The sequence below is a fragment of the Balaenoptera acutorostrata genome, chromosome 13 (genome assembly GCF_949987535.1).
Source record: "Balaenoptera acutorostrata chromosome 13, mBalAcu1.1, whole genome shotgun sequence".
Classification (NCBI taxonomy): Eukaryota; Metazoa; Chordata; class Mammalia; order Artiodactyla; family Balaenopteridae; genus Balaenoptera; species Balaenoptera acutorostrata.
Window position 1 is genome coordinate 64440200 of NC_080076.1, and position 14363 is coordinate 64454562.

At 35.5% G+C, this 14363-nt stretch overlaps 2 protein-coding genes across 9 annotated transcripts in view; one reads left to right on the plus strand and one right to left on the minus strand.

The window, feature by feature from the left end:
* Window positions 1–14363, plus strand: part of PRELID3A (PRELI domain containing 3A) — a 206880-nt gene that overhangs the window by 157713 nt on the left and 34804 nt on the right. The window lies entirely within an intron of this gene.
* Window positions 1–14363, minus strand: part of SPIRE1 (spire type actin nucleation factor 1) — a 216406-nt gene that overhangs the window by 80972 nt on the left and 121071 nt on the right. For all 7 annotated transcript variants that reach the window (XM_057526508.1, XM_057526507.1, XM_057526506.1 and 4 more), the window contains one exon: window positions 12110–12343. In XM_057526508.1, coding sequence (XP_057382491.1) covers window positions 12110–12343 — 234 coding nt within the window. The remainder of the gene's footprint in view (window positions 1–12109; window positions 12344–14363) is intronic.

Below are 14363 nucleotides of genomic sequence, written 5' to 3' on the forward strand. Positions count from 1 at the left end.
ATTCTCACAATATTTCCAACTTTTTCATTATTATTACATTCATTATGGTGATCTGTGATCAGTGATTTTTGATATTACTATTGTAATTTTTTTTGTTTTACATTTTTAAATTAAGGTATGTACACTGTTTTAGACATAATGCAATTACAACTTAATAGACTACGGTATAGCATAAACATAACTTTTATATGCAGTGCGGACCCAAAATATTCATGTAACTCGCTTTATTGCAATATTTGCTTTATTGCAGTGGTCTGGAACTAAACCTGCAATATCTCCGAGGTATGCCTATAAATGGATAAATTAGACTTCATCAAAGTTAAAAATTTTTGTACATCAAAGGACACTATCAAGAGAGTGAAAAGATAACCCACAGAATCAGAGAAAATATTTGCAAATCATATATCTAATAAGGATCTAGTATCCAGAATACATAAAGAACTCAAACTCAACAAAAGATAAACAATCTAATTTAAAAATTGACTTGACTAGACATTTTTCCAAAGAAGGTATACAAATGGCCAAAAAGCACATAAAAAGATGCTCAACATCACTGGTCATTAGAAAATGCAAATCAAAACCACAATTAGATACTACTCACATCCACTAGAATGGCTATAAAAACAAACAAAAAATGGAAAATAAGTGTTGGCAAGAATGTGGAGAGATTGGAACCCTTGTGTATTGCTGGTGGGAATGTAAAATGGTGAAGCCACGGTGAAAAATGGCTTGATGGTTCCTCAAAAGTTAAAGATAGAACTACCATGTGATCCAGCAACTCCATTCCTAGGTATATACCCAAAAGAATTGAAACAAAAACAAAACTGGAACACAAATGTTCATACCAGCACTATTCATAGCAGCCAAAAGGTGGAAAGGTGGAAAGAATTCCAGTGTTCTAAACTGATGAATGAATAAACAAAATGTGGTATATTCACAAAATGGAATCTTACTAAGCCACAGAAAGGAAAAAGGTACTGACACATGCTACAATATGGATGAACCTTAAAAATATTATGCTAAGTCTAAGAAGTCAGACACAAAAGGTTACATACTGTATGATTCCACTCATATAAAATACCCAGAATACATAAATCCACGGAGATAGAAAGCTGATTAGTGGTTGCCAGGGGCTGAAGGAGGAGGGATGGGGAGAGATGGGTATGAGGTTTCCATCTGGGATAATGAAAAAGCTCTGGAACTAGACAGTGGTGATGGCTGGACAGTATTGTGAATGTACTTAATGGCACTAAATCGTACACCTTTAAATGGTTTAAATGGTAAATCTTATGTGTATTTTACCACAATTTTTAAATGTATAAAAAATTTTAAAAGAACAACGAAATTCCACAAAGCTTCCATTGAGACAGAGGAGAAATAATCCCTCAGAGGAAAAATAACCCCAGTGGTTATTTCAGTGTCAATGAATTACTTGGTATTTATTTTATTCTTTGTGTTTATATGCATCTTCACATCTAATCCTTACAACAACCCAATTTAGAGATTTAGAATAGCTAAATAATTTACCCAAGCCCACACAGCGAGCCAGTAGAACTGGAAATGAACCCAGGCAGTCTAACTCTACAGCCCAAGTCCTTATGTACTCCACCCTAGAATGAGAGTATATTACTCTTCCATTAAAGGAAATAATGTTCTTAAAGTGCTTAAGCATAGAGCATAGTATTCAGTAAGCATGCAACAAAATCATCTTCTACAGTTACCAAAGAGGGGATAGTTTGGGGGCAGAGGGACACAATTAGAAGGAACAGGTTCTGTCCCATATCTGTCAACATGCCATTATATAACCTTGGACAATTTATTTAACGTTGCTGGGTTTCAGCTTATTTCTAAAAGGAGAAGACTAGGCTATAATATCTTACTTAACCTACCTTCGCTGTTCTACGAATAAATTTTAAGCTAAACCAAAATGCTGGAGTTTTCAGGGTTCAATCTTGGATCTTTGGGTTTCTCTCTACTCACCTTAGCTGATCTTGTCTACTCTAACTGCTTTAAATGCTACTTATAAGGCTGATGACTCCCCAACTCCTACTCTAGGCCACTGCTTTTTTGGTCAGGAAAAGAACTACTTTACCTTTAATCTGGAAAGATACTTCACTAGGTAAAGAATTTTAGGTTCTCTTCTAGAACTTTGACAATGTCATTCCAGTCTGTCTTCTAGATTCCATTGTTTCTGTTGAGAAGTCAGGTGCAGTCCAGTTTTTTCTCTGGCTTGATTTTAGACTCTCTGCTTGTGGTTTTTAGCAGTTTAAGTATGAAACTAGATTGTTTTCCATTTAATTTATCTTGTTCTTTTTGTTTGTGGGGCTTCCAGAATCTGCAGCATAGTGTTTTGCATTGTTTTGGGAAATTCTTAGTATGTCTTCAAGTATGCCTTCCGTCCTCTCTCTTCTTTGGCTCTCCTTGGGACTTTAATTATGTGTACTGCCTTTGTAGTTTACCCTCTATTCTGTACTTTTTATTCTTTTTGTGTCTGTGCTTCACTCTGAATATTTTCTATTGACAACGTTCCACTTCATTCTCTCTTCAGCTCCGTCTAGTCTATTAAACCCATCCACTAAACTTTTATTTCAGTTACTTCATTTTTTGATTCTCAAATTTCCATTTGGTTCTTTCTATATATTTTCCAGTTCTCTACTCAACGTTTCAATCCTGACTCTTAGAATCCTGAACATCAATTAAAAGTCTATCTGACAACTCCATTATCTGAATTCTCTGTATAGAATCATTAATAATATTGTCAGAATCGAAATTAATTTTCTGAAAACTTCGTTACACACAAGACCTTGTTATATATTTTCAACAAAACTTGAAATTATCAGCAAACCTGGGCTAGACTGATGTGATTAGAAAAAAGACAGCCTACAATACTTTCTAACACTTGGAAACATTTTTTGGTCAAATAAGTTAGCAATTGTATTTTGAAGCAATGTACCAACTAGGAAAAAAATCTTTATCTGATATCAAATCAAAGATGTATGCCAGAAATTCTATTATCCATTGGCCTTTTATCCTAATTAGCGTCAAAATACTACACAGTAAAAGACCATAAAGTTTTTTTAAAACTTTGGCACAATGAATTGAGAATACAGTTTTTGTTTAAACTAAATTACGAAGTGTTCAGCAATCCAAGTCACTCTTTATGTCTGGAGACACATACTGCAGTGTGTGTAAATAATATCACCTTAGAAGAGAAAAAGGCATAATCAAAATTATATCTTCTGATATATTTAGGTTTTATATCACAGTCTTTTGTTGATAATATTAGACTCCAAATTTCCTCATAATTTATTCTCAACTGCTAAAATTCAAATGTTTTAAAAAACATTCAGTTCACAAAGCTTAGAATTTTATTTGCAAAAATCTAAGTAGAATATAATTTTAAACCATAATTAAAATGTTTTGCCTAGTGAGTATAATCATGCATTTGTCATAAGAAATTAATAACAAAGATAATAACAAAGATCATCTTCATTAAATGTAGCATCATATAGTTAGTTAGGATAAGTTACTAAATTTTTGGCTAAACCAGTGAGAAAATTAGCATGTTCCCAGCAAATTTCAAAACTTAGAGAACAAACATTTTGAAGTACAGAGAACTGCAGTTTGTTCCTTGGAGTCACTCTAATTTGACTGATGGACTATGGTCACCCAACTAACCTATGTTAACACACCTTCACTCAGTAACAGACAAGCTCAAACAAACATTATGGCTTCCCTTGGATATACTCCATTAAACCTAGGTCAAATTTATACACAAATGAAAATAACAGACTCATTCCACTTCAGCTGTCTGTAATACATGTGCAATTTGAAGATGAAGATAAACTGTGCACTAGACTAATCTAGCTTGGTATAATAAAATTAGGGGCTTCCCTGGTGGTCCAGTGGTTGGGACTTTGCCTTCCGATGCAGACGGTGCGGGTTCGATCTCTGGTCGGGGACCAGGGATCCCACATGCCTTGCAGCCAAAAAACCAAAAAATGTAAAACAGAAGCAATATTGTGACGGAATCAATAAAGACTTTAAAAAGTGGTCCACATCAAAAAACAAATCTTTAAAAAAAATTAAATAATATAGGTTTTTTTTTTCTATTTTTAATCACACTCTACAGTACTATCCTTTTCTTAGATTTTTCTCCTGATGAGTTTTCAAAATAGCATGCAAATTCTGACATTATGTGGCAAACCAAAAACATATTAGCTTTTTATAAGTAGGGCTTATTATTTGTAAACTATATTCTTATATTTACAGAAACATGCCAGATTTTGTTTGAAAGTATGAATTAACACTGGAAATATAACTTATAAAACTATTCATGGGCAATAACTTAATATAGCCATACTAAAATTTTACAATATTTTATTTATTATACAAATGCTAAACAATAAGAGGAATGGAATTTCTGAAGCCATATGATTCCCCCTGAATCACAATGCCATTAATACCATTTATGGTAAATCATAAATCAGCAGTGTCTTTTTTTTTATACATTATAGATTTATTGAAAACCATAACTCACCTACCATTTCTTTTTTTTTTTACATCTTTATTAGAGTATAATTGCTTTACAATGGTGTGTTAGTTACTGCTTTATAACAAAGTGAATCAGTTATACATATACACATGTCCCCATATCTCTTCCCTCTTGCATCTCCCTCCCTCCTACCCTCCCTAGCCCACCCCTCTAGGTGGTCACAAAGCACCGAGCTGATCTCCCTGTGCTATGCGGCTGCTTCCCACTATCTATTTTACGTTTGGTAGTGTATATATGTCCATGCCACTCTCTCACTTTGTCCCAGCTTACCCTTCCCCCTCCCCGTATCCTCAAGTCCATTCTCTAGTAGGTCTGCATCTTTATTCCCGAGCACAGTCTCTTCTTTATACACATAGCAGTACACGCAGAATTTTGTGGTCTTTTTTCCATTTATTAAAACAAAAATTTCCCATATTGCTTCATAACCCACATAATTATAATTTAAAGACCATATGATAATCCATGTAGTTGATATACCATTTCTTTGTGAGTCATTTATTTCCAGTTTCAGAACAGTATAAATAATGCTGTGATACACATCTCCATGTATCTATGTAACATTTTGTTTTAAAAAACATCTCTTTGTACCGAGAACAGATTGGTGATGCCAGTGGTTGGGGCTTGGGGGTACAGGGTGGGTGAAATGGTGAAGGTGGTCAAAAGGTACAAACTTCCAGTTATAAAATAAGTAAGTCCTAGGGATGTAATGTACAGCATGGTGACTATAGTTAACAATACTGTATTATATATTTGAAAGCTGCTAAAAGAGTAGAGCTTAAAAGTTCTCATCACAAGAAAAAAAATTTGTAACTATGTGTGGTGATGGATGTTAACTAGCCTTACTGTGCTGATCATTTTGCAATTTATACAAATAGGGAATCATTATACATATTGTACAAGTGAAACTAATATAATGTTACATGTCAGTTCTATCTGAGTTTAAAAAATTGCCCTCTTTGATAAATAAATAAAATAAAATTTAAAAAAAGTCCACAGGAACTGGAAAGCAAAAAAAAATTGACCTCTTTGAAAAATTCCTAATAGTAGTATTACTATGTGAAAAAATTTCAAACATATAAAAAACAAGGTGAATAGTATAATGAATTACAGTGTACCCATCACCCAATTTAGTAATTATCAATTCATGGCTAATCTTGTTTTATCTACATCCTCATCCACTTAAGCCTCACCCTCCAGGATTATTTTACAGCAAATCCCAGATATCTGAATTTCACATGTAAATATTTCAGCATATATCACTAAATGATGAGTTCTTTTTTAAAAAATATAACCACAATACTATTATCATATTTTAAAATATGAATAATTCCTAATATCATCAACTATAGAGTAAGAGGTCAAATTTTCCTGATTATCTCAAATGTATATGCAGTTTCATAATTTATTTCTTTTAATTGAGGTTCATTCTACTGCAATTGGTATGTATTAAGTCTCTTTTAATCTCTGTTTTTCCTCTCTCCCCTTCCTTTTAATTTGTAAGTTACCTGTTGAAGAAATTATGTGATTTGTGCCATAGTTTCCCACAATCTGATTTTGCTGATTGCGTCCCTATGGTGTTATTTTAAATGTTTCTGTCCCCTGGACTTCCTATAAATTGGTAGTTAGATTAGTTAGATCTAGAGCCTTGATCAGATTGTTTATTTGGCAAGAAGACTTTGCAGGTGGTGCTGTAAACTTCCATCGGAGGCACAGAAAATCTGCTGGTTTCTTGTGATGCCACAATGCTATTATTTTGTAGAATCAGAATATTACCATTTTGCAATCCCTATCACTTCCCTTTCATTTATTAGTTGGAATACTTTTATAAAGAGACATTCATCCAAAACTCTTTGGTTGCCCTGAGGTGGTGTCCTTATGGAAAAGGCAGAATGGATTCTGTCTATACGCCAGTTGTCAAAATAATAAATGGGTTAACAAGTTGGTTAACAACTGAACAACTGCTAAAGGTGACCAAAAGGGTTTTATTAATTATTACTTATGTGTCCAGAGAATGCAGAATATTTGGTCTGCTTTAATCCATCACAGCTATTATTCTTATTGATGATCAAGTTCTTCCATCTGACCAATGCAGGAGCCTCCCTGAGTTGGCTTCTGAGTCCTTTTTACTTAATTTAGTAATCTTGGATAGTCTGTTTGCTTTCTGGTATGACAAGATGTTCCAGGCTATTTTACACATTTCCTTCCCAGATCTGGAATTAGCCATTTCTCTAAGGAATTCTGGAATTCTTTTAGTAGGGAATGGTATTCGGAGACCATGAGCTGGTGGCAGCTGTGCTCACTGCTACTATGTGATCGTTGCTTTCCAGGTCTGTCTATATGGTCACGTTTCTGATGCGGTAACAGGCTCAGTTTGCTTTGGATTTGGGGGGATTATATTTCTATATTCAGTTTTGTTTCATAATTATGTAAAATATTTATATGGTTTCTAAATCAAATCCACAGAATCAAGTACACTCATAGATGTGTAGCTTTAATGCCTGTCCTGGTTTCTACTCTGGTTTATCTTTCCTCTTTTTTAAAAAAAATATAAACAAATACTCTATATATATTCTTATCCATACATTTTCTTAGATAAATGCTGGCATACTATACATAATTTTCTACACCTTGTTTTCTGATGTAAATGATATATCCTGGAGATCTTTCCGCAGCCCTTTTGATAGTGATATAGTACGCCACTAGTTGGCTGTACCACAGTTAATTCACCATTTCCCTATTAATGGACATCTGGGATATTTCTAGCATTCTGCTATTATAAATAGTGAACAGTTTTAGACTTCTTAATATACTGTCAAATTATTTTATGTAAGAGCTATGTAAATTTACACTGCAGCTATCAATTACTGAGCAAAAAAATTTACCATAATTTCTAATTTCAACAAAAGTAAATTCTTGCTTTCAAAAGAATGGCAAATGGTATTGCTTTATTTGCGTTCCCTGATTATTAGGGGGACTGTATTGTGTAAGAGAACCAGGATCCACCAGGCTGAGTTCAGTGCCCCTCTCTGTGCCCTACAAGCCTCCCATGAACCTGTGCTGGCCCACTACTTTCATATGTTCAGATTATTCGTAAGGGTACCCCTTCTAGAAGGACATCCTCCACATTACAGACATTGCAAACTTTTATTTATTACGATTCTCTTACAGATGGAAGTACAGTATCCTGAAGAAGGAAAGCAGATTGCTAATTTACACCAAGGTGTATGGGCTAGTATGGTCCCAGACACCAGGTCCATAATATTTACCTCACTGGGGTTCATTTAACCCTAGTTAAGTTCATCTCCAAGCATCTGATAGAGCGCTCAGCACAAGGAAGGCACACTAAATGCTTCCTAAATATCTGAGAAGGTAAATGAATGCATGAGTAAGCTGAGACTTTTACATTCGTCTCAAATGAAGAACTTTGCTCATGTGCTATTCTCATACTAACTTCATTCATTTCTCAAACACTCCTTTCACTCTTCCTCTCCACACACTGTCTCACGTCCTCCTCTTCCATCATCCTGCCCCTGGTCTCCTTAATCTTCCTTGCCTGCATACTTCACTCTCCATCACCACCACCGTTTACTTCATGTCAACAATCCCTTTTCTTTTCAACTAATGTTAACTGAAGGAATCTTTTCTAGGATATATTTATATATACAAAAATAATTTTTAAGAATGATCTTTTCTTAATACTTCCTGAAAGGCTCCACTGAGTTCTGTATGTTTCTCAACAAACAATCTGAAAGAAAAATATTTTAGGTGTTATATTCTTAATTTAAGAGAAGAACACATTCTATCGCTGACATAAATTTGTGCCTGCAATTTATTCTGACCTATATGCAGTGGCAAAAAGCCTTGGAATGACTCAGAAAAAAATGATATATGTGTTTATACTTTACTTGTTTATATCCTGTTTTTCTCCATTACAATTAAGAACCATAAAAACAGGGACCAATTGTATGTTGTTACTGGTGTATCACTAGCACCTAGAAAAATGCGTGGCATATAGTAAATGCTATTAAATTTTTATTCATGACAAGCACTATACTAGGTACTTTATATTAATTATGTTATTTAATTTAATCTGCACAAAACTCAATCAGGCAGATAGTCTCTCTTTACATAAGAATAAGGATCATAGGATTAAATAATCCAGGGTAAAACAATTGGTACAAAAATGGCAAAACCAGGGTTCCAATCTAAGTCCTACCTGACTATAAACCTCTGAATTTAACTTCCTCGCATTCACTCAGTTCAAAGAAGCTGGGCAAGTCACATGCCTCTCTGAGCCTTAGTCCTTTCATTTGTAAAATGGGTATAACAATGCCAACCCAATACCTCACAGTGTTACCATAAGTCTCAGATAACAATGGATGTGAAAGTAATTTTCAAGTGTAACACACCATATACCAAATTGAAAGACTGGTAAGAATAAACAACTGTTCAGGGGAAAAGTTACACAATAAAAAGGTCTTCCTCACTAAGAATTAAAAACAAATTGTCGGGCTTCCCTGGTGGCGCAGTGGTTGAGAATCTGCCTACCAATGCAGGGGACGCGGGTTCGAGCCCTGGTCTGGGAAGATCCCACATGCCGCGGAGTAACTGGGCCCGTGAGCCACAACTGCTGAGCCTGCGCGTCTGGAGCCTGTGCTCTGCAACAAGAGAGGCCACGATAGTGAGAGGCCCGCGCACCGCGATGAGGAGTGGCCCCCGCTTGCCGCAACTAGAGAAAGCCCTAGCACAGAAACAAAGACCCAACATAGCAATCAATCAATCAATAAATCTTTAAAAAAAAAAAAAACAAATTGTCTCCAAGTTCCTAAATATTCTATTATTTATATTATTCAAACTTAGTTTCACATTTCCACTTTCAACAAGGAGAAAGCATATATTTCTTCAGTTAATTCTTGTCTTCTCTTCCAACAATGTAAACAGGAGCCAATTTACTAATTGAAGATTTCAACCCACTGAGCAAATCACAAACTCCTATGTGTCACTATTTGGCCATGAATAATGGGTTTTATGATATATAAAATTCAGTTTACTTGTCAAATGTTTCAGCAATTATTTTTCTTCTCATGTAGCTAAAACAAATATTCAGAACATATTGTTACAGATGTGGAAATTTTTACTGATCAGTTTTGGTTAACATAGAAACTAAAAAACAAGGGGTGAGTATATGATATTCTCCAATAAAATTCCTAAGAATGGAATTGGTAAACTTAGTTTTCCTTCAATCTATAAAACCTTTCTAAAAAAGCATTTTAATTGTTTATTTTTCATATTATGATAGAAATAAGATAGGAGGGCAGACATAGTAGCTCAAATTAAAAAAAACAATAAAACAGCGTAAGAGTTCTCAGTTCAAACTGATGAATGTCCAAGAATCTTTGTTTTATAAGTTAACATACTGAATGTCACTGAGTAGAACTGTAAGATTCCAATGACTCTCCATGCCTCACCTTCCAAATCTGTAGAGCAAGAGCAATCTGGCCATGACATCTGTCATTTGACTGGTGACAGGGTTAAGCTACTGACATGGTTGGGTGGGTGGGTGTACCCTCCTCCTTCACCATGCCCTGTTCCCCCCCACAAATACCCACTAAACCACTACCAAAAACTGTTAGCTCAGTTTCAGAGGTATACACAGTTTTGTTTCTTTCTTTTTTTTTTATAAATTTATTTATTTATTTTTTAATTTATGGCTGTGTTGGGTCTTCGTTGCTGTGCGCGGGCTTTCTCTAGTTGCGGTGAACGGGGGCTATTCTTCGTTGTAGTGCGCGAGCTTCTCGTTGCAGCAGCTTCTCTTGTTGCAGAGCACGGGCTCTAGGCGCTCAGGCTTCAGTAGTTGTGGCTTGCGGGCTTAGTTGCTCCACGGCATGTGGGATCTTCCCGGGCCAGGGCTCAAACCCGTGTCCCCTGCATTGGCAGGTGGATTCTTAACCGTTGCCACACCAGGGAAGTCCCAGTTTTGTTTCTTAATGGAAAACTTTTTACTCTTCATTTATCACAGAATCGAGTATTTTTAGTTCCTTATTCACTTCATTTGTTTTTTCATTTGCATCATTTTTTAATTAGATTCCACATATAAGTGATATCATATAATATTTGTCTTTCTCTGACTTACTTCACTTAGTATGTTAATCTCTAGGTCCATCCATGTTGTTGCAAATGGCATTATTTCATTCTTTTTATGGCTGAGTAACATTCCACTATATATATACACCGCATCTTCTTTATCCATTGATCTGTCGATGAACATTTAGGCTGCTTCCATGTCTTGGCTACTGTAAATAATGCTGCAATGAACACTGGAGTGCAAGTATCTTTTTGAATTATGGTTTTCTCCAGATATATGCCCAGGAGTGGGACTGCTGGATCATATGGCAACTCTATTTTTAGTTTTTTAAGGAACCTCCATACTATTCTCCATAGTGGCTATACCAATTTGCATTCCCAGCAACAGTGTAGAAGGGTTCCCTTTTCTCCACACCTTCTCTAGCATTTATCGTTTGTAGATTTTTTTGATGATGGCCATTCTGACCAGTGTGAGGTGATACTTCATTATAGTTTTGATTTACATTTCTCTAATAATTAGTGATGTTGAGCATCTTTTCATGTGCTCTTTGGACACCTGTCTATCTTCTTTGGAGAAATGTCTATTTAGATCTTCTGCCCATTTTTTGATTGGGTTATTTGGTTTTTTGATATAGAGCTGCATGAGCTATTTGTATATTTTGGAGATTAATCCCCTGTTGGTTGCTTCATTTGCAAATATTTTCTCCCATTCTGTGGGTTGTCTTTTCATTTGTTTATAATTTCCTTTGCTATGCAAAAGTTTTTAAGTTTAATTAAGTACCATTTGTTTATTTTTGTTTTTATTTTCATTACACTAGGAGGTGGATCAAAAAAGATATTGCTGCGATTTATGTCAGAGAGTGTTCTGCCTATGTTTTCCTCTAAAAGTTTTATAGTATCCGGACTTACATTTAGGTCTTTAATCCATTTTGAGTTTATTTTTGTGTATGGTGTTAGAGAGTGTTCTAATCTACAGATTCAATGAAATCCCTATCAAATTACCAATGGCATTTTTCACAGAAGTAGAACAAAAAAATTTTTAATTTGTATGGAAACACAAAAGACCCTGAATAGCCAAAGCAATCTTGAGAAAGAAAAACAGAGCTGGATGAATCAGGCTCCCTGACTTCAGACTATACTACAAAGCTACAATAATCAAAACAGTATGGTACTGGCACAAAAACAGAAATATAGATCAATGGAACAGGATAGAAAGCCCAGAGATAAACCACGCACCTATGGTCAACTAATCTATGACAAGGGAGGCAAGGATATATGATGGAGAAAAGACAGTCTCTTCAATAGGTGGTGCTGAGAAAACTGGACAGCTACATGTAAAAGAATGAAATTAGAACACATTTCACTTACAGCTGAAAGTCTAAGAACTATTATCAAAAGCTAAATCACCATTCAGTTTTTTAAAGTGAAATAACAATTCTTCAGAGAAAGAGGTACTATTGTAAACTTTACCTTCATGACATCTCTATAGGACCGGATTGCTGAGATTTTTCTCTTCTCATCTTCCTCCTCCTCCAGACCTTCATCTGCAGCCTCGTAGCCCTCATCATTGCTGCCATCAGCCTCTACCGTGTTGGCCATGCGATCGATGAGCTGCTCCAGGGGAGGGCTTAATTCCCTTTCTTCATTCTCCTTCAAGCCATAGTCCAGTGCCTTATAAATAATAATTCCCAAAGATTCAATAACCTAGGAACATTAAGGAAGGTGGTTAATAGGGACTACTCAACAGTTTTATAGAACTAACTGTAAGGCATAAAATATTTAGTATGATATAAGCTAGGTCTAATTTATTCCATTTCAGAAACATGACAAATTAAATTTGAAGAGATATTTAAAAGTCTCAACTATGCTTTTTAAAAAATCTCAGATGGAAATTTTTGTGTGATTTCTTCAAACCAGTATATAACACATACACAAACCCTTTTCATGTTTCTTAGATTTATGTCATACACTAAAATCTGTATTCTCCATTTATATAAAATACCAACAATACCAACCAGGTTGATTTTCCACATTTCCAAAAGATATTTTTGAGAACGGACAGAGTTATCAAAGATCATATCCAGGGGCTTCCCTGGTGGCGCAGTGGTTGAGAATCTGCCTGCCAATGCAGGGGACATGGGTTCCAGCCCTGGTCTGGGAAGATCCCACATGCCGCGGAGCAACTGGGCCCGTGAGCCACAGCTACTGAGCCTGCGCGTCTGGAGCCTGTGCTCCGCAACAAGAGAGGCCGTGATAGTGAGAGGCCCACGCACCGCGATGAAGAGTGGCCCCCGCTTGCCGCAACTAGAGAAAGCCCTCGCACAGAAACGAAGACCCAACACAGCCAATAAATAAATAAATAAATAAATAATTTTAAAAAAAATAAAAAATAAAAAAAAAAGATCATATCCATTCAGAACTCCTATGGCAATGCTTATCTAATTAGGGATTTCATAGACATACCAAGGATCTGAGACTGAAAAAATCAGTGACTGGTAGCAGCTAACATAAGCTTAAATAACAACAACAACAAAATCTATTAATAGCTGTATACGTACCGCTCATTGAGTTCCATTCAATTATTAGAAACACATATCCCTCATATGATGCAAACAAGTGAGAGACTTTCAAACTCTGAACTTTCAGTGTAGTGCACAGATAATCCTCCCTGCCACTCACCTCCACCACTACTATCTCCCAAGAAATATGAACCTGATTTATGAACACTGAATATACATCCCTGTCTACTATCACCCTGACAAATGCTTTGGGCTTTGGCCAATATAGGGAAGTCTACTTTATTCCTCAACACTACCTTCTTTTCTGCTCAGAAAAATCACAGATAAATAACTCTTTTTAAAAAATTTTTACAATGCCAACAGCTCATTTTACCTTAGCTATTTTGGAGGGAAGAACACAGGAAATAAAGCCAAAGATGTAGGATTTTGCCACTTTTACCACTAACCATTTGACTCAGGGAAAAATATTTATTTTAGTTAAATTATTTATTTTCTTATCTGTAAAATGGGTATCAATGATATCTACATCTCATGGGGTTTTGTTAAGACTAAATGCATTTGCTACATGTGGAAGTACTTAGTACATGACTTCTAACACGCACTGAATAGATGTTATCTGCCCCCAGCTCACCCTTTTCCAATGTTTATCCAGTTAATATACAGACATGCATACATCTTTCCTTCCCTTTATTCCATTTGTAGCCATAGTCAGTGCTGTGTTGTTGGGTTTTTTTAAAGTTGTTTATTTGGTACCAAAGAAAAGGAAAAGACAGAAGTTTTGACGATGAGTTAAATACATGGAGTCACTGTCAGCATATATTATAGCCCTTAAAAGCACTCAAGCATTCAGTCAAAAAATCTCCACAAAATCTGAAATCTACCTTATCAAGTGAAATAATATTTTCTCAACACAAGTTTCAAAATGAATAAAAGGCTTATAAATTCTCAGCTTCTAATTTTTAAATAATACTGGGTTGTTTTTTTGTAATATTTCTCATTGAAAATATGTAATATTTTCATTAGTTTTTAATGGTCTGACTGGAACTCTAACCACTATTTTCAAAGTTGTTTTGTGTGACAATGGATCTTCTGAGTTCCAAGTCAGCTGACTACTTTGGTCACCTCTTCTGGGGACCAAACCTCCCTCGACACCCCACCCCCATCCACCCATCTGTCCTGGAGAGGGTACCTGTTCTGTGTTTCCC